At 39.6% G+C, this 27230-nt stretch overlaps 1 protein-coding gene across 1 annotated transcript in view; it reads left to right on the plus strand.

Annotated features, from left to right (window-relative positions):
- Window positions 1–27230, plus strand: part of LOC144526665 (collagen alpha-1(XI) chain-like) — an 84796-nt gene that overhangs the window by 17281 nt on the left and 40285 nt on the right. Inside the window, 27 exon segments of the mRNA XM_078264278.1 lie at window positions 4018–4146; window positions 7541–7630; window positions 8030–8101; window positions 8103–8129; window positions 9923–10228; window positions 11394–11459; window positions 12385–12426; window positions 12815–12877; window positions 15008–15082; window positions 15508–15591; window positions 16939–16995; window positions 17571–17624; window positions 17767–17820; window positions 18191–18244; window positions 18348–18401; window positions 19165–19218; window positions 19316–19360; window positions 19986–20039; window positions 20122–20166; window positions 21563–21616; window positions 22764–22808; window positions 23220–23273; window positions 23362–23406; window positions 24825–24878; window positions 24973–25017; window positions 25947–26000; window positions 26102–26209. Coding sequence (XP_078120404.1) covers window positions 4018–4146; window positions 7541–7630; window positions 8030–8101; window positions 8103–8129; window positions 9923–10228; window positions 11394–11459; window positions 12385–12426; window positions 12815–12877; window positions 15008–15082; window positions 15508–15591; window positions 16939–16995; window positions 17571–17624; window positions 17767–17820; window positions 18191–18244; window positions 18348–18401; window positions 19165–19218; window positions 19316–19360; window positions 19986–20039; window positions 20122–20166; window positions 21563–21616; window positions 22764–22808; window positions 23220–23273; window positions 23362–23406; window positions 24825–24878; window positions 24973–25017; window positions 25947–26000; window positions 26102–26209 — 1884 coding nt within the window.

Here is a 27230-nt window from a genome sequence, read left to right on the forward strand (position 1 = left end):
TGTGCTTTATGAGTAGGGATGGGGATCTTTTCGAGACTGCTTAACAATCCGAGTCTTTATCGATACCATTATTGATATTTTTCTATTATTTGGTGGAAAGACGAGACAACAAATTCTTAATCATAACAGAACTATTATTGCTTTTATTGCAGTCTGTGACTTTCTTCTGTCTCTGTAGCTGATTAAGCAGCCCACAGAGCGTGCTCTCTGTAGCTAGTCCGACTATGTTTTCAATGATTTGCGGTGGGTAGGCTAGTCTTTACCTATGGTCTTGGTACGCACACACTGTGCTCGTAAATAATTTTTCCGGTTCATGCACGTATCTATTTTTAGACATAACGTTTTATGATCCACTAGTTTCGATAGCAGTATCGATAAGCTTGGACCTTATTGATCTTATTGATTGAGAAATTTGGAACCGGGTCCTAATAGAAGACCCATCCCTATTTACGAGGTAATGTGTGCTCATAATCAGATGTCAACTACTCATTTGACCCCCGCCCCCTTCCCCAAACACACACACACACACACACACACACACACACACACACACACACACACACCTCTATCCTTCTGAGTGGCATTCAGAAGCTCCTATTTGACGTCCTATTAACAATATAATGCCAAGGACAGATTTCATGGTCTGCTAAGGGCTTGTAATACCGTTCACTGTTAGGCAATCATGCATCTGCCAGTTATTTTCCTTAAATTACTTGTGTTCCTTGTGGGTGTGGGCTGTGTTGGGAGGAATACTCTTCACAGCCAAGGTCACCTAGCCCAGGGAGAATCCAGTGGTGTGTGTTCGCTGTTTTAAATTTCTTAGTTCAAAATCAGATGTGAAATGTGTATGCTTGAGGAAAAACCAGTGGTGTCTATTTCCAATACAAAAAAAGCAGTCATTCTCTGAAAATGGTTTTCTTACTTATGTGAAATATAGATGAGAGGAGGGATTCAAGGATGATTCAAGACTCTTCTCTTGTCTTTGACCAGTCAGTCTCATCCGTGCTTTGATGTACTTTTTTCCAAATAGTTGTTGTTACAGTGTATGATGAAGGTTAACATGTGTTCGAGGGGCATTGTATTTACACCCACATGCACATTCTTACCAAACCCATTAATCGATCGATTGTAGTGTAGCCTAGACTGATGATTTAGCCCAGTGGTTCTAAACCTTTTTTCCTTGGCGCCCCCCCTACTTATGTCTAAGAAAAGCTGAGCCCCCCCTCCGAAACCGAAGTTGAGGTAACTCTCGAGATAGAGCCTTACTTTCTTTTTTGATACGGAGGAGTTATCAACACTTTTACGTTTCTCCGCCATGTTTCATTCATAAAATAGTGATGCCGTGGCGGCAGGAAAAACGAGGATCATAGCAGCTAGCAGCTGACCTGATGACAGCAAGGGTCACAGGTTAAGAGGTCCCGGAGGTTTGGCCTACTAAGTAGCCTGCCTACAATTTTAAACGAGAACAAAAATACATAGTTTTTATACAGACTTTTATATACATTATATTTTCTGGTGGATTATCATAATTTGTTTAACGTGCAAATATTTATTTTTTTACCTCAGCCTCAAACCAGATAAAGACTTGCGCACCCCCTGTGATCTTTGCCGCCCCCCTGAGGGGTCCCCGGACCCCAGGTTGGGAACCACTGATTTAGCCCATTGTGTCTGTGCCAGCTCTGAGCAGAGCCAGGGCATTGCTGTATATCAATCCTGGAATTCTGAGAAGGAACCTCAACTCTCATGCCAGAGAGGTGTGCAAGACAACCCAGACAGTAACATTAACAAAAGCACTGAGATGCAGACAAAGGAGACACACAGGGTAAAAGAAGAGAGGGGGAACGGTGAGGGAGAAGCCAATCAGGGCGTATGGGAGTTACTGAATCATTGACTGGCTTTATAAATGGACCAAGTGTGTGTGGTCCCTTGACAAGCCCCATATGACGTTTTTGTACTCTTCTTCAGATCTTCACCACATATTTGTTTACTTGTTGTAGTAAATACATTCTTGATATGTACCTTTTTATTTTCTTACTAAATATACATATCAGGAAGACGTAGACATGAAAAGGCAGTTTGGCAAGATCTCTGTCTGCCTCTTCATGTCTACGTCTTCCTGATAGAAATCGTTTGTTTTTAACTGTCCTCTGTTTCTGGCTTTGACTTTGGATCCATTTGGGGATTAACAAGGGCAGTATGCAGTGGCTGAATCAGTGTCATTTTTTTTTGTCATTGTAGTTTTAGTTGAATAGGAGGTTCCAAAAGTGCAGGGTGAACTCTCTGGTAGCAGGGTTTCTTATTTTTTCCCCACTGTGTGTAGGTTCAATAAGCACACATTTACCACACTCAGTTAAACACATTCACACCCGGAAGCTGCCCAGTACAACCATAGTTTGATCTGTTGGCCACAGTTGGCCATTAAATGTCTTGAGAGGTGAGAGCCGTTTGCACTCTCCCCACCCAGATTTATGCTGTAGTCTGGGGATGAAACTGACGACATTTAGCTTTTCAGTTAAGTGTCTGTGGATGTGAAGAAAGACAAACCTTTTAAATTCAATGTATGGTACTCCTTTGTCTTTTAGAATTATTGTGCATTTTTACAATTCTATTTCAAATTTCTGAAATTCTTCTGGATAGCTTCCAGCTACAAACATGATACAGAAAAGGGTTGACATGTGCAGATCGTGAGTGTTACTGTTACTCAGCACACATGCATTAGTCCTAGGGGTGTGACTCTTCACTGGTCTCACGATTTCAATTTGATTATCCTGTCAACGATTTGAATCGATTCAACATCCCAATGCATCACGATGCGTCACCCCCTCAATATAATTATATATTGCTACACATGATTTTCATCAACAAATTCAAGCAGTCAGATATGAACTCCCCTTTTTATTTTATCTTCTCTTAAAAAGACACTTCCTGAATATAGCAGAGTTTGAACACAGCAGACAACAGATAAAGGCAGAAACAAAACAATAAGCAGCAACCAGAAAATCAACAAGTAACATCAGTAGGCAATAATTGGTTATGGTCTGTCACTGCATCGATGCAGAATCGTTCCGCATCGCGATGCATCGATGCAATGATTAATTTCAACACCCCTAATTAGTCCATATGTAAAGTTATTTAGATCTTTTGGTTGTTGTTTGGGTTGTTTAATACCCTGTTCAGATATACTGGTCACGTATGATGGAAGCACGGGGCGGTGAATATCTAATGTGTTCCAGAGGTCTAAGCTTGTACAGATGTGGCCTCCTGTAATTTAATGCAATCTGCATGTATGTGCTTCCTCTTTAGGGGCCACCCTGATCGCAGTCTTCTTTCACCTTTACACAGCATTTAGGTTATTTTCCTTATTTATTCGTTCTTTTTGTTACTTACTCCGGGTGGATTCGGAAAAAAGGTCAGCTAAGGTGCCCCCTGTTAATAGGTATAGATAACATTCTCCACATCAGTGGCATAACAGTTCCTGGTTTAAAAAAATCCTTAGGAGACGATCATGGAAAAAGGGCCTGATTGGCAGTTGGAGCACTTTCAAGGCTTGGCTGGGCATGAAATTCAAGTTGAATTTTGAGTACAATAAATCAACAACTGTCAGAAAATACCTGCTTCTTTGATCAAAAAGTTTAAAAGCAAACCTTGTGTACAGTACATACAATTGCAAGTAGAGTGGTCAACTACAATTTAGAATGAGCATTTCCAATCATATCACAGTTCCTGTTGGCTACAACTCTTATTTGAGCCTCTGACTGGCGTCTCCTCCTCAATAGCTGACTAAGGCTCCTCCGTATTGTAGTATTTGGAGTCATTATCCAAACCACACTGGAAACTAAGTTGAAATAAATAAAATTGATGGCCATAACATAAACATATACTGCAGTAGTTTTATGTTAGAGACACTGAGGATAAGAGAAAACTCGGACATGGGAATTTACAGCGGGGAAAGCCTATGGAATTTGTTGACATGGCTTCTGCTGACATGCTGCTTTTCTTCTTTTTCTCTTCTTCCAGGGTGACATCCAGCAACTGCTGATAGTGGCAGACCCCAGGGCAGCCTATGACTACTGTGAACACTACAGTCCTGACTGTGAAACCCCCAACCACCACGACACCCCCCAGGCTCAGCAACCTGAGGATGAGGTCAGTATCTGGAGGGGGGGAAGAAGGCAGGCTGGGCGAGATGGATTTAGGAGAAGAGATCAGGTGGGGGAGTAGTTGTCCGGAGGGAGGTAAGAAGGAAAAGAGAGTTGGGAGAGAGGAGGGGGGAGGTAGGGAGGGAGGAATCGTTATAGCGAAGAAAGGAAGCAGGGAAACATAAAGGGAGAAAAAATGGGAGCTGGAGTTTGAAGATTAGTAAGGATGATAACAGGAATTCCACTGAAATTCTACCGCCGTTGTTGCGAAGAGATGCGCTGTCAACGTTTGTGGTGAGCTACTGACTGGAGAACGTCATAGCCCTGTATGCTTTACAAACATTGATGTATAAGATACTTTTCCTTTTTTTTCAGTGCCCACTAACCCAGATAAATCACCAGTTCCACACCCCCTGGAAAACACTAATGTAGGGGGCACTATCACGGCAGAGAAATAAATACAACCTGATTTTCTTCTTTTTGAAACACTACCTACTAACCGGATAAATACATGAGTGAAAACAAACAACAAATATCTACAGATTTTTAAATTTTTTGTTGTTGCAAAAATTAAACTTCAGTTTGACTTTAAAAAGAAGGTTGGGATGGTTTGGTGAATGATAAAATACAAACTTGATGCTTTAAGGCACAGAGGGAATGATTCTGGGTTGGACTGTCAGCCTACTGGTTATTTGAGATACATCAGTTAAACACATCACCCTAACTCCCCCAATTGTTCCCTAAACACTTACGTAACATAAACAATGGTCTGTGACTATCAGTCTGCCAGAAATGCACAAAAAGCGCAAAACATTCTCTGCAAATTATGTGATATTAAAACATTTTTACAAACATTCCTCCAGGCAAAAGTACTTTGACAGAGACAGACTTGTATGAGTTTCTATGTCAACTCTAATATGTCTCTTTCTTTAGTCTGTGTCTTACTGGTGGAAACATGCTGACATATCAAAATACATTGTTGAGTTTGAGCTCATATTCTCAAACTCAAATTGTATTGCCACTGGCTCCAAAGCATCATTTGTTGCAGCCTCTTCAGCCAAATATCTTAATTGAAATACAATGCTTAGTGTCAGGGCCTCATTTTTCTTTTTTCATCTTCATTTTTTGTTATTTTGCTAGTTCAAGCCTTTTTGTCGGCTGACATTTTCCTTCAGTATTTCACTAAATAACTGATGAGCTCACACTGGAAACTTTTCCTTTTTCCCTGCCACGGAGTCTGAGCCCACTTTGGAGTGGCCCCGTGAGTTATATCACTAACGAGTTCTGCAGGCTCTGCCCAGACTCCCAGGGAAATTTAAGCTTTTCCTTCCCCAGCTATCCAGTACCTGGAAAAGTAGACTTTAGATCCCTGGTTCAAGAAGAAAATCAGGAGCCGGTTCTCTATTTGAAAATATTGGCTGTACAGTGGGTATCGTGTCCCGGAAAATATTGCTTCATCATCAAATTACTCTTCAGTGCCAAGACAAGGAGCTTGTCAATTCTAAATAGACAGCAGGGAGCAGTTTGGTTTCAAGAACATTGTAAATCTGGTTTATTTATTGTTGGTTTCTGTACAGTTATAACAGGAATCTTTTTCCTACATTCCACATCAGTATTTTAAAGAATTCATTTTCTCTTGCACAATTGAAAAATATTTTGTTTCACAGCTCACCAGTTTTTTTACAGTCCGTACGTAGCTTTGGCCTTAGCCTCTGATGATGCTCCTTGACCTGAGGCACTCCGCTCTTTCAGTCGTCAGCCACACGTCTGCAGCTGGGTTAAGAGAGGAGGAGGGAGTGATGCAGGAGGAGGAAGGGGGAGCATTTTAAGAGCCCACTTTAGTATTTACGCCTTTCATCCAAGCCTGTGGTGAAGGCCTTTAGCTCAGCCAAGCACTTCAACCCAATAAATCTTTATAAATTCTTCCTTCGTACTCTATCTTTCTCTATGTTTCTCTTTGACTCTCTCCTTGTCTCCTCTCAGTCAATCTAGTTGGTCTGGCCAAGGCTTCTCTCTTGTGTGACCTTTCTCTCTCTCTCTTGGCCACTGAATGGAGATCAGGCCAACACTGCAGCAGGCCGTGGATCTTGTATTATTTTTATGAGCTTAGCAGTCGTCCAGGGACTAATATTTATCTCTGCGCTGATAGAGCGATGCATATCAGGGGCTGGTCTGTTATCTTAATCTACCTCACCCTTTTTTCACAATGTTTATAGAACTACAAGACGAGGAATCTTAAGTTTATGACAAGGGCTAAAATGACTAAATTGCATTCTATTATATTGGTTGTAGGCAGTATGCCAAGGAATAGCCGTTAACATAAGTGATTTAAAGGAATAGTTTGACATTTTGGGAATACGCTTATGTGGTTCTTTGCCAAGTGCTAGATGAGAAGATTGATACCACTCTCATGTCTATATACTGTAGCTAATATGAAGCTGGAGCCATGAAATGATTAGCCTAGCTTAGCACAAAGACTGGAAGCAGGGGGAAATAGCTTGCTCTGTAAAAACCGCAACTTGACGTTTTTTACTGATCAGTTTTTTAGTGAGCTTTAGAGATGCTGGTCGGGCAGGTTATTTGTCTGCCCCTGCTTTCAGTCTGTATGCTAAGTTAAGCTAAGCTAACTGTATCCTGGCTCCATTTTCATAATTAATGGTATTGAACTTCTCATCCAACTTTTGTGAAAAAGTGAAAAGCCGTATTTCCCCAAATATCAAACTATTATTTTAAAGTAACAAGGAAGCCACTTTAGGTCGAAATAATTCTCAAATGTAAATATGGTTGGAACACATGTTTTTTACAGATACTGGTTTAACAGTGGTTTTACCCCCTGCTTCTGTATTCTGTATGTTCCCTATAATTAACCAACATGTGGTAAGTCAGGACAGTTTCTGGTTTCTTAATGGTCCCATTAATGAAACCCTGGAGCCATTGTTGGCATACAGAATTAAACAGTAGAGACAGATACGTTTTCATTGGCATCAAATTAACCCTCTAACATCCTGTTGGAAGCAAACAAGAATCTCAATTGCTGTTTGCTTGGTTACAGTCATGAACCTTTCAATAGGGTCATGTGAAGCTCGGGGGGGTGGGGGTTGGGGGGATTGGGTAGGGAAGCAAGGATTGCTGCTGTCCATATGCAAAAATCTTCAGTTTTCTAATATGGATATGATATTTGTTGTACTACATTTGAACATGTTATTTCCAAAATAGCATGATTACAACATAATATATTGATAATTTAATGGTTTAACATTTTTTTTAAACTGTTGTTTAAAAAATGATAATCTCTTACATGCCATGTAAATAATGTGCAACATGTCTCTGAGATGTTGTGCAGCCTTATTTACATGATTGCCCTAATGAATTGATTGCCCGCCATCCTTTTTTCCTTACAGTACACTAACTATGAATATGGTGAATATGGTGACTACAATGAAGGAGAGTTAACCACTGACGCTCCCCCAACTGAAGGAGCCAAGACTGAGGTAGCACTTACAGTCATATTTATATGGCTGAACAAATAACACATGTACAAGGAATCTCTTTTTGTCAACCTCTCATTTTCAAACTTCAACTCTCTCTTACCCTCTCTTTCTCCTTTTTCTCCCCCCCCCCATGTCCTGCTTCATAGGCATGTCTTGATGCCAGCCATAAGTTTTACTTTAACTGTTACTTTATTTTATTATTATTTTTGTATATTCAACACATTTCAAACACATCATGACTATAATAACACTTGCTCTCCAAATGTATAGAGGATAATCATATCACCCTTACATTCACATATGTGCATTAACAAAATCTGTTGAATATGACCTGAAATAGAATTTACCCATCTCAGATATGTAATGCTTTCCATGTGTGCTGTTCTTGCCTGATTTTAGACAAATGTGGGTGGAGACTACTACACGGGTGAGTATGACTACACCACAGTGGATGGAAATCAGCCTGAAACCCCCTACTAAGACCGGTGGACAAGGCCAGGTAACTCTTTTAAATATGTGTATTTTTCACAAACTCATTTGGGATTGTAATGTAGAATTATTTGTATTCTTGACTTGATCTGTGAAATCGGAAAGGTTCGGACCACCATCGTGGTGGAAAACCTTCAGTGCGTCACTGACTTGTATCATCCATCCATCCAATTAGCATCCAGACTCCTATTTATATATTTACCGGTTTAAAATGAAATTTCATTAAATCTGCTTGGGTATCACAAACAACAAAAATAATTTTATGATCGTCTTTGGAGGTTGAAACCCAACAAGGCCTCGCTAAGATCAAACTGCTCACTCTACTCCTTGATTTCCATAAGAAACCAACTCCATCAAACAGAGTCTGGATAAGGGCCGTAGCAGGAAAGCCTTGTCATTTAATGAACCGTAACCAATGGAAAATCAGTAGACAGACGCATCCCCTATGTTTCTGCCATATCCTGAATTTGGCAGATCCTGTCTTAATTTGTGCTAAACCATCACATAAAACACAACATAATGAGGAACATTTGGGGATTGAACTAACACAATACGGCTGTGTGCTCCGCCAGCCAAATGTCTGTCGATTGCATTGTGATGTACCTTGAGGTGGATAACGCAGCTTCACTTAGCTTGAGACATTCATTTAAAATTTAAAATGACAGGGCAGAGGGCTAACCATGGAAACTAAACATATGCTGTCCCATGTTGGAACACTTGTCTGATTACTGAGGACTGTGATGCACTGGCCAACTTTTAGACAATGTCACAGGGTCATATTGCCCATAGACTTAACACAACATACAAAATACAACCTGGCAATTCTACTGCTATGCCTTACAGTCATTTTGCATTATATAGCATTTTGCTCTTTTGTTACTGCTTCAAGTGATGGTTCGTAGTAATTTCACCCTAGGCTGCTTTGCACCTTGACCTCGAGCCAAACAACCCCCCATAAGCTTTTTTCCCTTGTTATAACGTTGGTCGAGTTAGCGCTATCAGCTGGTTAGCTTAGTGCAGCGCTAATGGATCCATGTTTGTATCTCGTAAATTACCCCACTAATAATGCCCGCAATTATACCAAACTTCTACAGTAGTACAAATAGTTTCTATACTTATAAAACGAGGCATTAGAAAATTTGTAACTACACCAGAAGTATATTTAAATAACACTTGCCTAATGGAAACTCCTCTTGGCTGCTACCGCGTTATTGCGCGAGATCACGCACAGAGCACAACATCTATTGCTTTTAAACCACAGCCGGGATATATACAACTGTGTGGCATCTTGTCCTATTGCCTCACGCTGCAGTAGCTGCTTCTGCTGTTCACTCGCTTCTTGATTCTTCTTTACCAGTAGTCTCTTCCGGCAATAGATGTTGTGCTCTGTGCGTGATCTTGTTTTTTTAAACATCAATGTGTCAACAGTTTGGGATATCTCATATTCCTATTGCTTTACAGAGAATAATTTCCTAATATAAAATATGATTATAGATGTTATGTTAATAACAGTGCTTGTTGTTTCACATATGTTGCATTTTGGATGACGTCCCAAACTAGATATATGGATTTGTGCACAACTAAGTTGAAAACTCTTCAGAGGAGTTTCACTTAGTTGGTTTCCAATATTTTTAATGTAGTTTAGTGCTAAATACTAATGCCTTGACTGTGAATCATGGATCATAAAAAACATGTGACTCATTGAAGCTGTTCACATGGTTTCATTTTACTAACCAAACTTCCATGTTCCCTCCTATCTTACCAACCCCTGCCCCCTCTTTACGATGCATGGATTGATCCCAGAGCTATGAAGGGGAAATAGTGGATGATTACATCACCGGTGTGGAACAGGTCGGGGTGGACCCCACCGTTGCTGTGGAAACTGCTGCCCCAGTGGACACCCAAGAGAAGGTGGATTCTGCCACAGACGTGTATGAGTTTAAGGAATACGACCTAAAGGAATATGACAACAAAGAGATTGTAGAGAAGCCATACGAATATGGTGATTATGGCGATTATGGCCCCACTGACGCCAAGCCTACATCTGCAACATATGAGGACGAGTTTGGTCCTGGTGTTCCAGCAGAGACGGACATCCGAGAGAGCAATGTAAGTGCTGAAATGGTTAGGAGTGATGGTGGGAGGGGAGAGAAGGACGGAGGTGGTGGTCAGGAATGTGGAAAGATGGAGAAGATGCTGGTGGCTTTTGTTTTGATGAGGTGTTTGTGGTGCCATTTTTGTTTGTTGTTTCTAATGGTATCGGGTTATAGTGTGGAGCATTCTGCATGCACCAAACACAAATACACCAGCAAGGACAAACACACACCATGTCTATCTTAGTCTCCTGCAGATAAACAGATGTTGACCCAGCTGTCAGCACAGACACGCCCTCCATAACCTTTGGCCTCTGTGACCTTTGCTGTTTATGAAAGACATGCTCCTTCCTGGTTATCACACCAATGGTCTGTTTGGATTACCCGATGAAAAACTAAGTCTTTGCACATATTTATTCACAAAATCCATGAACATCGATATCTAAAACCAGACAGAAATCTCTCATCAGCCAGTGTCTATCATGGCTTGTTTCCAGCCCCCTTCCTTGCCTCAGGATCCAGATTCTCAGAGGTAGGAAGTGACTTGGTCCCTGTCTGGAAGTTGGCTTGAGATCTGTCTGCCTTGGGTTAATCTGAACCACTCTATTAATGCTCTCCGTTCTGCGATCTCAGGACACCACAGCCCTATCCATGATTTTCTCAAAGAGTCTCCTCTTCAGGCTAAACTGTACAATCGAGTGGTTTTTGGACACACTGCTGTAGGTGGTTTGTGAATTCTTCTCATGTGAAGTCATTGTATGGATAGTGTCAGGTAACGACCTCTGCATTTGTGCACAGTTGGGGGCTTTTTTGAGTTTCTGGCTTTAAGGAAGCTTAATATATAAGAGTCAGACCAAAGTCTAAATTATAGCTTCTTGCAAAATGATTCTTGAGGTGTATTTTTCCAGCAGGCAGAGAAAAAAAAACAGCTTTTTTGCCTTGAGAACTACCTAAATCCATGCAGAACACTTGTCAGCACTTTGCTGAGCCTTTCCTTTAGCAGTTTTGTCGGTATTTTAAGTAACCTCTATAAAAGAGGAGACACCCAACAGGACAGGGCATCTGTTGCTGCCTCAGTTTTTCCATTTTTGGCTTTCAGACCATTGGTGCTCTACCCTCACATGTACATTTCTGGCCTGTTACTGTGTAAAACGCTCACCTGGTCTGTCTTATGTCTGTAGGTGGGTGGAGGTCAAAGCTACCTGGGAGAAAAAGGAGAGAAGGGTGAACCTGCTGTCATTGAGCCAGTAAGTGAAGTATTACACTGCTGTGTATTAATTCTTATAATAAACCTCACTTTTGTGTACCAAAACAGCTAACCTTGAAATGTCGAAAGCCACATTCACTAATTCCTCTAAGGTTAATGTATTAGAAAGAAATGTCTTCACGCTTTAAGATAATGCAGTATATTTGGCCTGCTATAACTATAGGACGTTTGGTAGTTGCTAAATAGCTAGCCACCAAACATTTTTTTCTTTTATCCTGGAAATGATAGCTAACTTTTCTAAGAGTTGCGCACAATGATGAAAGATTAAAGTCTTTACTCGTTCTAAATCAGATTAATTGCATATTTGCTTGGGAATATGTTTTCTTTTATCTGTTGTCTTGAACAAATAAAAGAATAGACATCTCTTTAATATCTGGTTAACATCCATATGTTTGTTTTATTTATTTCAGTTTCAATGTAGTTTCAATTTTATTTCCCTAAAGCACATACAACCAAGACTTCCCTCCTGATAAGATGTAACACATTTTTGGTCATAGACAAAACAACTGCTGTCTACACAAAATGCCAAAGTATATACGTTCTTTATAGAGCTATCCTATACAATTTACCACTATAGGCTAAACATTGACTAAAATAGAAGCTGCAGTTAACGTCTCTCCTCCCATGCCATCTGTACCACCAGAGGTTCCCATCCAAATCCACACACACACACACACACACACACACACACACACACACACACACACACACACACACACACACACTATAGAATAGAACATCAGATAGCTAATGTATTGTTAACGTCTTGAGCTTGTAGCTATAAGTAAACTCCTCAACCTCAAACCCAAAGCACCCTTTGGCTCTAATGTTACCCCCTTTCTCCATTGCCTGTGGATTTACAGGCTGCCCTGTAATGCTACTGTATCCACTTTTTCCTTTTTCAGGGGATGCTTATAGAAGGACCCCAAGGAGCCCCCGGCCAAGCCGTGAGTATCACATTCTCCCACACTCCTGTCTGCCTTCCACAGATGGAGAACCGCTAAAGAGGGGAAAAAATTCTTTACGGAAAGAGCATCAGCCCTGATCACCAGTGAAGCTTGAGTTGTGGAGAGACAGTCAAAATGTGTATTTGTGCATGAATGTGTGTACATGTGTGTCTTTGTGTGAAAGTGTGCAAGAGAGAGAAAGAAGGGGGGTTGGGGTCTGTTTTATATTGAGGCTTATTTCTTTCTAAACCCATGTCTGTGCCTCTGTCTTTGTTGGCCTATGCATGTGAAATACTGGATAGACTGACTGTGGTGGGAATGCTGGTTAGCAGCAGTTTGGGATATAATATGCTAAAGTATATGTGTGTATTTGTGTGTGTGGTCTCAGGGTCTTCCTGGTACCCCAGGATTGCAGGGTCCTCCAGGTCCCCACGGAGATCACGGTGAGAGGGTGAGTGAAGAGTGGCCTCATTTCACAGCTGTCACCCATTCTCTACTCACCATAAACATTTAACATTTAACAACTGGTTATATTTTGCTGAAAAAGGACATTTGTGCACAAATCAATTTAGGTTTCAGATAAGTAAAACACATTTTTTTCAAGTTATAATTGACACAAAATGTACTGAAATACTAACTTTAAACTTAGCCATTAATTTTACTTGTGGAATTATGGGAGTCAGCAAGCTGTATATTTCACAATAACAATACAAACACCCCTGCATTAGTCTTCTTTATTGGAAAGCTGTGGAGTAAAGTCTCAATGCAATGGAATGAATAATACAATTGGACACAGCTTACTGCTGCAGCAGTAGGGGGGATTAGCAAGGAGTGGTGCAGGGAAATGAGATGCCCATAAACTGTCAATGTACCAACAAAGAAAAGTACTGAGAAACAGCTGTGTCGGTATGCTGCAGGACTTGTGAGAACCTCAAGGAGTTTGCTTTAAAATGTGTAGAAGCCTAAACATTCTCAAACCCTTTTTTCCCAGCGCCGTGGGATTCCACTCATTTATTTGATTGATTGGAAGACACAGCATAAGTGCCTGTCGCCTCCACAAGGCTGGATCTCAGCTTGTTTCTCACAGATGTGATGATTGCCACGCACCCCTCCTTCATCATCTTTTTAGCAAGTATATACTGTCTCTGGAGGTTAACCCTTTAATTGCCAAAAATGGCCAACTAAAAAAAAACACACCTCCTACAGTATGACCAACAGACATTGTCTGTACAAAAGGCTTATTGTTCCACAGTGTCAAAGTAACCAGAAAATGTTTTGTTGGTCTAAAAGTCTCTTTCCCTCCCTTTATTTCCTCCCATGAGAGACAGTCTTGCTGAGGATTGAAGGGTGCATTAAAAGTGACTCGTTTCTGTAGTCTTGTGGTTTTCTGTTGCGCACAGTATTCGTCTAGACTCAACGTTTGATCGGCTCATTTCTCTCATAATCACTGTCTCCCTCCTCTCCACCCAAACACCACTTTCCCAGGCAATGTGGGAGCATCATTAACACTAGATGCCGCTATGCTTACTATAACAACAATGGGTGGAGAGTATACCACCTCTGGGAAAAGGCAGATGGGAACACGTGGCATCAATTTGAGCAGTCTGAGATTGCTGCACATGACAAGCCTGCTAAATAGATCCTTAGTTTCTCTGGAAACACTGGGTCCTGCTTAGTCTTGATCCTTAAGATAAGTTTTTGTCTTTATTAAATCAAAATCTATCTCCAGTATAATGTAACTGTTTATTTTTACTGTCATCCAGGATGAGCAGCCTTTATGCAATTATTTTGCTTTTGAATAGATTGCCATGAAATTTGGTACAGACCCAGATGATGAATCTGAAGACTTATGTGAGCCCTGGACTTTTCATCTGGAGCCAGATATGCTTTTTCAACTGTCCAAAACTTTTTTTCATGACAAGATTGTCTTTATGTCTTAAGCCTCAGCTGTACTTTGATCTGAATGCTAACATAAAATGCTAACACCCTGCAGGCAATATCCCTAGGCCAGCTTAATGAAAATACATTATATGTCTTTGCTCGTGATTGAATCCCCTGCCGTATTCTTCTTGGTAGGATTAGTCAATTATCTATTTGGAATAGTCAACAACAATGCAGATTGTTGCAAAGCACCTTCCCATTGAAATGATTGTTAAAGAAGGCGTATGCTGTGAACAGATCAGTCTCTGCACTGTTGCTGTTGTTTGTTAGTACTGATATAATTTGTTTTCTTCTTTTCAATTTGCTGAGCTCCTCCAGGGGATTATAGAGAAATGGCAAAATAATCATGTTCTGTCATAGGAAAATAAATGGCTTGCTTATTAACCACATAAAACTAATTGTTCCGAGCAACGTTACGCACTGATATACAAGTCAACAAATGATGATTTAAATACAATACTTTCAGGATGTGTTTTTTCACAACAATACTGTATAGGTACTTTTGAATAGCATTATTGCAGTAAATGGGGATTTCATATACTTTGGTTCAGCTCCAATTGCATTACACAGTCACAATAAGACATAATATTTTTTGTACTTAAAAAAGAACCAACTCTCTCTCCCTCCTCTGATTCTCCAGGGTCCTCCAGGGCGTCCTGGTCTTCCTGGTTCAGACGGTATTCCTGGGCCTCCAGGTACCATTCTGATGCTTCCAGTAAGTACTGCTGCTTTCCACATGTCCACTGGGCTGTCTGTCTTACTTTCCCTCACATACTGTACACCCCACTAGCCCGTGAACTCACTTCATTTAGTAAGTTTACCTCATAGCATCACCAGTAGGCCAAAGGATCGCAACCTTAGTTGGGTTACAAATCTCTAACCTTGTAAATGTCAGCCAGTGCAATGGAGTGGAACCAGTGACTGAGGCTTGGCGACACACGGGGTGTGTGTGTGTGTGTGTGTGTGTGTGTGTGTGTGTGTGTGTGCGCGTGCGTGCGGCATGTTGACAGCTTTACAGGTTAAAGAAAAAAAGATTTGAACAAACACTCACCAGGGGAGACCATTAGAGATCTCACTCTGTAAAAAGAGACAAGTCAATTTGTTTTTAATTGTGTTTCTTTTTTGTTTTGTGGATGACAGTTCCGTGCGGGCGGTGAGTCACACAAGGGACCTGTGGTTTCAGCTCAAGAAGCTCAGGCTCAGGCCATCCTTGCTCAGGCTAGGGTAAGTATGAGCCATCATTTTCAGTTTAGAAAGGACACTTTACTATGATTTTATGTGCCTCTGTGTACTCTTATTAGCTGCCATGTAACCTCAACCAAATCCAGTTCAGATGCAAAATTGAGATTTTAATTTATAAGAAATGCTGTGGACCAAATTATTTGAAAATAGCTTATAAAATTATAATTTTAAATGTCCCAAACGTTTAGTAAATAATGAAAGGAGGAATCACTATTCACAAGTCCCACTCATCCTATAAATTGTCTAAATTCTAAAATATGGACTTGTGTTAGGTGAGGTAGTATATAAAGCCACACCAGATGTTCACACTCCCTCTGGGGTCCTGATAACCATAGCACTGTTGAAAATTAGACTGAATTATATGGCTGTAAGCAAGGTGTGATCTATAGTAGAACACATGGAGATCATTAAATGTTGCACAAACACTGAATATTCACACATTCACAACACTCTATGGAGTTGGAAGGTGGCGAAAACTGGCTTAGTAATGTCTTGAAAGCACTTGTCACCTTTCTATATTTGTCTTTTATGCCAGTGGTTTGGCCTGAGGCAGAAACAAGAAAAAGGCTTCAAAATGTAAAGGCAATTTATTAACAAATTGTGGAATTCAATTTGTAGATGGAAATGTTACCTCACACCTGCCACAAAGCAAATGCTATCTAATATGTGTGATTCGGCTTAAAATGTAGCATAGGGCATGAATTGCTTTGGTTTGATTTAGCAAATTCTCTCATTCAGTAATCAGGGTGCAAACAAATCCCAGACAACGTTTTTGGCCGTACAAGACTGTGGTCAACCATGAACAAGAACAAAGTAAAGTTTGCACATGCTATGCAGGGGCCTAAATTGTTTTTGTATTAGTTTTATTTTCTTTAGTCTTTATTCATTTTGGTGTTAAGCCTAGTTAGTTGAATGAATGTTTTGTCAATTTCAATATGACAAATTCCTACTTTAGTACAGGGACTACATGCAGCATTTTAACATGCATACCAGATTAATCTTGCAATATTAGAATAATCCCTTAAACAAACAACAATTTGCACATGATGGTCTTCATTTTGAGGTTAAAAAAATAAGAATAAAGCCCACTTATTTTCATAAGTTTCTATATATTGAATGTATCTCCATAAGACTAAGAACAGACACACTAAAGATCACTTCACTGGATTCTAATAAACTTATAATATGCAGTTATGGCTGCACTTCTAATCTTTGTGATAGAGGAGGAAATATTGTTTAGTTTTTATACATTCAATTGGTATAAATACATATTGTGTCGTAATTGTGACCTGACCAGTGGTTAATGGGTTGTTTCTGTCTGATCCACAGCTGACCATGAGAGGTCCTCCAGGGCCAGCGGGCATGGCAGGAAGATCTGGTCCTGTGGTGAGTAGCTTTTGAAAACCGTCTACACACAATCACATACACGCCATTGATCTTATTGCTGTGATATCTGTTCGTTTCACAGTTGATGAAAAACATAGTGAATAGTTCTTCCTGTGAAGGGTTTAACTCAGCATTTTATCATTTCCTAACACACACCCATACGTGCATTTGCACGCATTTATACACGCACCACCCTCTTTCCTATCTATCCGTAGCAGATTGTAATTCTTTTTTTTTTTATAAACAGGATATCCAGCTTGAATAATTGAATGAAAAAAAATTATAATAGTTGAAGCTTTCCCTTATGTTTTGGGTGTGCCTTTGTGCCTTTCTCAAACAACACATGAATGTTACACCAATCCTGTAACTCTTTGATACCGGAGGGATTTTGTACACATGCAAAGATGCTCTAGGAGGTCTTTCTGTTGTATATTCACAATCCAAGTTTGAAATCTTACATTATGTGTGTTTGGATTTGCATCAGTTTTTAGACCAACCTAGACTATTCTGGTTTCCTAGCCAAATGATGTGATGACAAACTATTGGCTTTGTGTCTGTTTATGATTTTTAAATAGGGAGGTCCTGGTGCTCCTGGACTTAAAGGTGATAGTGGTGACTCCGGACCACAGGTGAGATGAGAACCTTTAGTTTTACATAACTATTATCAATATGTAACTTCCTGATTTTTTTGTACTTTTACATCTCACATACATTGCACATAAATCATGTTTTCAATGTTTTATTTAAAACATTCATATGCTTTCCCCATAGGGACCCAGAGGTCTTCAGGGTGCAACTGGTCCACCAGGGAAAGCAGGAAAGAGGGTAAGAGTTTTTTCCAACCAGGCTCAAACAGGATGTTTTTTATCTTTATAGTAGTACTTTATTATTTTTTCCTCTAGACCAACACTGCATTGCAACAGAAGATTAAGTTTAAATTCCCAAATTTCTAATATGTCATACCAACACGAGTGCAAGTGCTCCAGTGCCCAAGGAGAAGAGCCTGTCTAGTTTCATACATGGCCTTATTTCAAATAACTCAGCTGCACTCAATAATTGTCTCTGCGTGTTGTGTAAATTCATAAAGTAATGTTTATTTAACTCTAAACTAGTTAGAACCATCAAACCATCAAAGATCATATTTTTTCTAATCTGATTTCCATGTAGCCTGACATGATATTTGCGTGTCCTCCAGGGTCGTAATGGAGCCGATGGTGCTCGAGGAATGCCAGGAGAGGCAGGGACCAAGGTAAAGTACACATTGGGTTATCCAATAAACCAGTGAGTGTGGGATGTATTTGAAAAGTTGCTCCGCTTGAAAGAGCTAACCATTTGTTACTGTGCTGTTTCAGGGTGACAGAGGTTTTGACGGTCTCCCTGGTCTTCCTGGAGAAAAAGGGCATAGAGTAAGTATGAGGAGAGATAATTTTGGGTTTGGTGAATGAACAAGGTCAGAGGACAAACATAATCAAAGACTTATATCTGTTTCCAAAAATAAGATCCTACAGTCTCTTATTTCTAGACCTAAAGAAACCCTCATTGATCACAGTTATTGCCGCTCTGTACCCTGTCCTTACAGCAGATCCAGGCCTGATTGGTTGCTCAAAAGCCACCTCTCATCCATCTCATGTACACTACAGTGTTGACAGATATGAATTCTAAACCAGTGGAACTCATCAGGGCTTATGAGAGGTGGGACCGACTCCAGAACCACTTATGCTGCATTTAACCAGGCCTGGAGGCAAATGAAGAGTGCTGAGTTTAGTGTTTGTGGAATTTGGGCCTGCATAGAGAGCCTAAAGAGAGAGGACAGAGATCACAGAGTTGTATTTCTAGAAAGGCTTTCATGCCTTATCCTATACTGGTTAATTACAGAGCCACCAGAAGTAGGCCAGTTCTTATAGAGTTCTATAAATACTGGAAACCATATAGGCCCATGCCAATTGTGGTGTACTGTAGAATAAAGGCAGTTTTGTTGCCATTTTTGTTGCTTTCTTTTTAACATTGTTTCTCTATGTTTTGTGAATTTTTGACCCCCATATCATACTTTTTCAAGAAGTAAAAATCAGTTTTTGTTCTCTTATCTGCAGTGATCAAGCTTGAGGACTCTCTAGTTACTTGCCATTCCCACTCTTTGTTGATATTCCTTTTCTGTGATCTTTTCTCCAGGGAGAACATGGTTCTACAGGACCTCCAGGACCTCCAGGAGAGGATGGCCCCAGAGTAAGTAGTACACCAGTCACCATAGAACATAACCTTGTTCTCAAAAGTCTTAAAAAATACTCTGCATTCCTTGATAACACATTCCTTTTCTATCAAGGGTGAAGATGGCCAGGTTGGACAGAGAGGTGTGGCTGGAGACAGTGTAAGTGTATTTATGAATTATTTGATGACACAGTTGTACAGGATTGTTAAACCAATAAGAAATTGACAAACATATGACCATCATGTTGCTAATTTCCTTAGCTACAACAGGCCTCATCCCCTCATTCGTTCCTCTACTTTCATTTGCAATTATTTAAACACACACCTCTTGCAACTGTAACGACATTCCTGTCTGCAAGGACCATTGCATTTGTAATCTGGACCTTGCCAAACAGAATGGCTCTGAGTAAAAGATCAGAAAATAGAACTGGGAAATGTGTTGTTCTGTCATTACACATGAGAAACTGCTATATCCTTCCAGGTTCAGTTCAAATGGACCATAGAGTTGCATGAGAAATGGTAGCTGTCATATCCAAAACAATGTTGTCCTTTTAAAGCAATAGTTGCACAGCATTTCATCACACACACACACTGTCCATTAGATGAAAGAGCACAGTAAGTGCAAAGATTTATGATGTTGAGATAAGAAACTTTCATGCTCACTCCCTGAAATGTACCTGCAGTTGCCAAATATGGCCACAAGTGGTCATTATTTTACACACTTGAACCGTATATGTTTCAGTATTAGTGTACTTTAGTGTACCTATGTTTGTCTTAAAATACAGGGTCCTCGAGGTTTGCTTGGCCCCAGAGGGTCTCCAGGTACTGGTGGACAGCGTGTAAGTACACCTTCTGTATCACTTAATTCTGTACTCATTATTTGTGTTGTGATTTTCATTCTTAAATTTCTGATCTCTTTAGGGTCTCCCTGGAATTGATGGGCAAGCTGGTCCCAAAGGAAACATGGTGAGAAATATTTATGTTTTGTTCATTTTTAATATTTACCAGTTAGAGTATAAAATCTAATTGTTATAAAGGGAATGTTCCTGCAAATATTTGTGAAGACCACGTAAGCAAATTGTAATTTGGCCTGCTTGAGGCCAATTGCAGGTCAGTGACCTTTTACTCCTGTGTAGAAGGGGTGAAAGGTCATTTGCTGACTGGAGATGGTAAATGGAGACGGGGGGTGTCTTATCATAGTCGTCAGACCTTTTCCTTAAACTACAAAGCCTGCTGACTTAGCAGGCTGTGATAACGAGGCCTTTAACTTTAGTAAGGGATGAAACCGAAAAGCCTGGCTGTGATGGTCCCCTCATGCATTCAGCTGCTCAGTGGGACGTGTGAGTGAGGGTAACGTAGCATTGGTCAAGGCAGCCGGGCAAGCCCACATGTTGTCTGTGTGGTCACTGAGTCACTGAGCTGAGGAAATAAGCAGCTGTTAAAGGGACACAAAACAATGGTGTGCTTCTCATTCATTTCTCCGAAATTAGTATTGATCTTGGAGATACTTGAAAGTATCCACAGTAGAAAAGCTTCCTAAAGGGTTTATAAACCTGTATGATGCTTACAACAGCCTCTAACATATGGATGTTTTAAAGACTTTTTATCTTTACGAGTGAAGAGCCCAAATGTTTTTAATTGCTACATTTGGAACTTAGACGAATGTCCAACTTTGCACTCAAGGCCCTGCTAACAATCTCAGTCAGGCAACCTTAACGTCTCTGAATCCAACTTTTGTATGTAGTGTTTGTTGTAACAGCTGGAGAAGACTGCTTCACACGGGTATTGTCGGTTTTTGTATATGTTTGGTTTGTGACACACTCATTCTCAGCAGGGATACCAAACAACCCACCAGTTCAGTTTGTCTCATTAGCCTTAATCCATACCCAGATGGCTCTGTAGCCCCACAGCGTTTATGTAGAGAAAGCTGTGTTTCATAGCCAGATTCTGAACACCCACTAGATTTTAAGACTGGCTTTGATAGGAAATAAACATAAATTTGGAGAAGGCCAGAACACAGACAGATCTGCTTCATGAGCCAGTGTATCATATTTCTTTGTTTCACATTCTTGACATAGATTGGATAAAGCCAATTCAACCAATCTGTCCAAGCAAGGTCACCTAACCCAGTACCACAGTTCAGATGTGGAAAAACAACAAAAGACACATGGCACCTAATGACTTTAAGATTTGCTCCCCATTGCCCATATACAGTAGATACAATTAAATTAGTCCTTGACTGTGTTTGTTTAAATTATCTGAATATTGTTTCATTTTTAATAGTTGTGCAGATTCAAAACATACAATAGAACAGATAAAATAGTAGCACTTGCATCCTCTTCTTTTTCTTTGTTATGCATAGGGTCCACAAGGAGAGCCGGGACCTCCTGGGCAACAGGGTATGCCTGGTCCACATGTAAGTTTCTTTTCCATCCTCTCTTTCTCTGTATCTCTTTTTTCTAACCCTGTCTGATTGCTCCTCCTCTCTTGCTCAATCTCTTCATTCCTCTCTTGTCATCTCTCTTCTTCCCTGTGCTCTCTGCTTCAATCTTCCCTTTTCACACTCCATCCTTGTTGGCATATCCATAGATACTATGAATTGGGATGATCACTCGCACTTCTGTTTTCTTAATCAAACGTTCTCAGACTTCTTTTGCTTTTGCTCTACTTGCCTTTTTCTCCTTTCTCGCCATCATTCATTCCTTAAGGGTACTCTGTGGGGCATTCAACAAAACTGACACCAAAACAGAGCAAGGACTTAACAAGTGTTCACTAACATTGTTTCTCTGCGGCCATGAAGAAGAACAATATCCTCTCTGTCCTGCTGAGATGAGACATATTGTGATAACTTGATAGCACTTAACCAGATTATATATTATCCAGTTAGGGGCAGAGGGAAGAATTGAGTCATCTTTAATACAAAACAGCGCACTCAATATTGTAGCCAGGGCAAAATGACCACTGCCAGGTAAGATTTTTAGTCCTGCTGACGCTCATAGCCTGGACAGGATGGAGTCATTCCCCTGGAAAGTATTATTATGGACCTATCCTGATGGTATACATGTTGAATAAATAACTTCATTTCAGTTAAACCTGGCCAGAGGCTGATTGATGCCTTTCAGGGAAGGCATTGGCCCCATAGAAAAATAACACAGCTCGCTTATATGAATTGTTAATAACTTTTTTTTTATTCTTCACGGGGTGACTTCTCAAGATGTCTACAAGATGTGTGACTTTAAAATGTAGAAAAGAATGAACATCCCTTTGCCCAGCTGACGGAACAGAGCTGAACACATCAGAATAAGCAGCATGAAGTAACTGAGCGACAAAAACAAATGGCTGGAATTGTAGAAGGAAGTAGATGAATATATTACAAAATAAGCAAATTACAAATACAGCACACCATGAAAATTAGGTATAGACTTTCCAAAATTGACAAAGCGGGTGTTCTTTTATCCCAAAATGCACCACTTCATTTTGGGTCAGTATCATGTAAGCCTAGTTATGAAAAAATAAGTTTGGCTGACTGTTCTAATAACAGACCTATCTCGATTGTCTTTCAGGGTCTCGTTGGTCCTCAAGGTCCAATCGGGCCTCCTGGTGAAAAAGTAAGTACACGGGGAACCCAGTCACCCCTTCGGCCCTCCCACCACAACTCTGCTGCCCCGATAAGTGAATGGTGAATGTTTCAGTCAAGACCTCATAAGTGATTCTGCAGATACACTGCTGTCTGAGGACTTTACTGGCTTTGCTGAATGCTAAAACACACACACACACACACACACACACACACACACACACACACTATATACATATAACTATAGGACTACTCCTGCATAAGCACTTGCGTTGTCTAAATGAAAGTATTATATTAGTTTGTGGATATTTAATACGATTTCAAGTAGATGAACCTGTAGCAGTCTTCATAATACTGTTAGAAGTGATCAGTCTACTGATCTACGTATCTACTATATGTCTTTCTATTTACTGTAACTTCCCATTTTTTGCTTTCTATTTAGGGACCTCAAGGGAAACAAGGTTTGGCTGGCCTTTCTGGTGCTGATGGCCCTCCTGTAAGTAAAACACCTGACTCATTTTTAATTGTTATTTAATACCAACTGACAAGATTGATCAACTAAATCTCTTGGAACTTTTTTATAGGGTCACCCAGGAAAAGAAGGTCCTCCAGGCGAGAAAGGAGCAGCTGTAAGTATGATGTAGTTAAGCTGTTAATTTTGATTTTGCAGGAAAGTATGTAATTACTATTGTTCTCACAGTCATCAAATGTGTCACTGCACAGGGAAAGGGCTGGGTGGGGCAGACTTTGCAAATAATGAAATTTAGCATTTAGCCCACATAGTGTGCCAGTAAGGTGAGGTTTAATATAACCACACCATTTAGATGATATCTGGTAAGCTGTCTCAGAAATAAAATACACTAAATTGACCTCATTCTTTCCTGTGATTGGCTAATGTTGTGATTCTCTGTAATTGCCTTGTTGTTCTTGTGCAATTGAGCTGGCACCAAAAAAATGAATACTATAAATATGCTTTGTAAAGAGTCAGTGTAGATATTTGAAATAGAATATTAGCTTATTTCAAGACATGGTGTTCATAAAGTTATTCTAACAATAGATATGTGAGAAAAATTATTAAAATCATGCAATTATTTGTATGAGAAAGTTTGACTACATAGAGATTAAATCAATTTCTATAGAGGCAACATGAGTTGATGTGTTCATTCTACTGTATTTATCAAAGTTTAGATTTCACTTTACATGAATCCATCTGGTAGTTTATCTTCCCCGTCATGTTAAATAAAAGATACACACTACAGGATTGGCCCAAGTACAGTCAAAATTAAACAAAAGTACTAGAATACTAGAAATATTAAAGACATTGATTTTAGTATTTAAAAAATAACTATGGCTAGATTCAAGTAGGTATTGGGCTTTTACCAAAGTTTACTTGTTTAATTTTATTGTATTATATTTCACTACTGGATATGAGGTGATGCTGCCATTGCGTAAGTTTGGCTAATAGCCTCTTGAGGGTTCACTGTTTAATAAAAACATTAGGAAATAGAATAGAAAATATCTCTAGATTAGATTCAGATTCAACTTTGTTGTCATTATACAAAGAACAGATACTAAGACAACAAAATGTAGTTTAGCATCTAACCAGAAGTGCAACATGTACAGAATTTATAGAACAAAATATAGAAAAAATAGAATGTGGAATAAACAGTGTGGGGTATGAATACACTAGATATATACAGTATGAGCAGTATGAACAGTATTAATAGTGGCATAAATATGCTAAGGTATATACAGTAGAACATTGTAAGCAGTGCAGGTGAATAAAAAGAAACAGTGCATTAAGTGTAAGTACAAGTTGTGCTAATAGTAAATATATACGGAATAACAGCTGGTGGTACGATATGAATAGGTGTATACACTATAGATCCGGCGTGTACAATATAGACAGTGGCATCAATAGAAATAATCTATAGGTCAGTCTCTAGTGAAGTGATCTTATATAGCAGGAACACATTACAGTAAAGGTTGATGCATATTTGCAATGTTACTTCACCAATCACGTGTCTCTTTTTTTACAATATCTTAGGGTCTTGCTGGTCCTATGGGATCCATTGGCTACCCTGGACCTCGCGGTGTGAAAGTAAGCTCTATCTTAGTCATACAGTACCACCCTTTCATAATACATTTCCATTTCCCCTGAATTTCATCCTCACTTTATTGTCCTCTCTCCCCAGGGTGCTGAGGGAATTAGAGGCCTTAAAGGTGGCAAAGGAGAAAAGGTAAATACCTCTCCAGTGTCCTCTCCTTCCTCAACATGATTGACAGATGTCATTCCTCTAAAAATTGGACCCATCACAGTTGCAATTCCCTCTCGAATGAGGCATCATTGCAATCCAGCAAGTGGAAAAAACTCTTAATGGCCCATCAGGCTGGCAGTTAAGTCCTCATGCCACTGAGCTGAAATGGAGTGTGGAACATTAAACCAGAATGAGGCTGTTTGTAGGGCAGTTTCACTGGAGATTGATCCGTTGCCATTGTTTTCTCGGATTGCTGTGGTTGAACGTAGCCTGTTGCTACCTCCACTCTGTTGTCCGGAAATTGAAGCTCTTAAGAGATTACCTACGACACTGAACAACTGTTGTTAAAAGCTCTTTTACTTTAATACTGTCTTAAATAAAATCATGTGGGACAAATATTCTACCAATTCCAAATCATACATACATGTATATGCTTATCATAATATATTGGGTTGTTATTTATTATCTTAGTGGTTTTATGTATGAAAATATGTAAGAAATTTGGCATCAGTGTATAATATGTCAAGAACACAGCCATCATGAACCAATAATAGCGGTCCCTTGGAAAAGATTGAAAAGTGCATTCTGAATTCTAACCAGCAGATGTCAGTAGAACAGAGACAAAGAGTCAAAACTGCTTCTGTGAATCTGTGAATGCTTTAAGTGGCCACTAGATGTCAGTATTAAACTATCCTAAGGTTCCATTATACTGTTAACTGCCAATAGTACTACAAGACTGCCATGATAAACTTTCACTATGATTTTGTCACTGATGTGTAGTCTTCAGTCTGTTTTGCTTTTTAAAGTATTTCAATTTGAAATATTTGACTGGACTGTATCAGTTGTGCCTCTGTGATACTCAATAATAAAACACGCAGCTCTTAACAGCTTTTTGTCTCTTTCATCTTCAGGGAGAGGATGGATTCCCTGGCTTCAAAGGTGACATGGGTCTCAAGGGTGACAAGGTGAATCATCATCTCTGAGGAGAATACAGATGTTTGCGGTTGCAGATTGATAGGGTGGTAAAGATAATAACACAGTTTATATATGTTTTCTTTGCATCAAGGGTGAGGGTGGAGTATTAGGACCCAGAGGAGAGGACGGCCCCGAGGGCCCCAAGGGCAAGTCAGGACCCAATGGAGAAGCTGGTCCCTTGGGACTAGCTGGAGAGAAGGTAAGTAATCAATACCTGCAGAAAGAGTGAATTGCAAAACTGTGGATATCATTTTGATTTTGTTTCATTGACATGCTGAAGTTCAGGTTTAATTGCATAGGATAATTACACACAAATGCAATTAAAATGCTTTAAGTGAGTGAGGTTAAAACATATAAATATAACTACTCATATATGAATAGAAATACAAAGTCTGTTTCAGTGCTGTTGTGAGATCAAAAACCAGACCAGGGTCAAGATTGTTCTTTTCCTGCAGTATTAGGGGTCAAATAACAATACAAACAAATAACAGTCTGAATAGTTTCGTAGCTGTCCTGATCATATTGAAGTTTAGATTTTCTCCACCTCCCTTCACCTCTACAACAGTCCCATTTAATTGGCTTATTTTGCCAACATTTCTCCATGGTTCTTTGATCTTGCTGTATGTTGCTTCATGGTGCTTCTGTATTTATACTACTATTAGTTTTGAAGGTTACAACAAGATTTTTGCAGTTCAGATTAACGGATTAAAATATAACTGATGACAATGATGTTTTCTTATACAGTAAATAGGCTTAGATCAGTCCATTTTGTGGTTTAAATTACATCATAGGAAACACAGTAATGATGCATTTTTTTCATTTGACTAACATTTAAATCACCATTTGCTACACAGATGAGCTACTTTGCAATGCTACTTTTGCTATATCAATAATGCATTTTCCATTTTTTTGACATCCTCATCCTGATTTGCTTTACATTAATGCAACATTGCAATACAAGTACAAATTACCAGCACCAGAGTTAGAAGTACTGGATTCATAATAACAAAATAAAACTAAAAGAACAGACGGAATAGTTGCATTAGATTCTCTGTACCTCTTTATAACTGTACACCATGATTACCAAAATGGACCGAAGTGAACTCACATTTTGGTGAATAGCAGAAAAGCCTCTGCACGGATGATGTCATGTTCATAAACATGGTAATAAAATATTTCCCACACTAGAAGTTAAACTTTGCGTGTATAGGTTTATTGCT

The sequence above is a fragment of the Sander vitreus genome, chromosome 12 (genome assembly GCF_031162955.1).
Source record: "Sander vitreus isolate 19-12246 chromosome 12, sanVit1, whole genome shotgun sequence".
Lineage (NCBI taxonomy): Eukaryota > Metazoa > Chordata > Actinopteri > Perciformes > Percidae > Sander > Sander vitreus.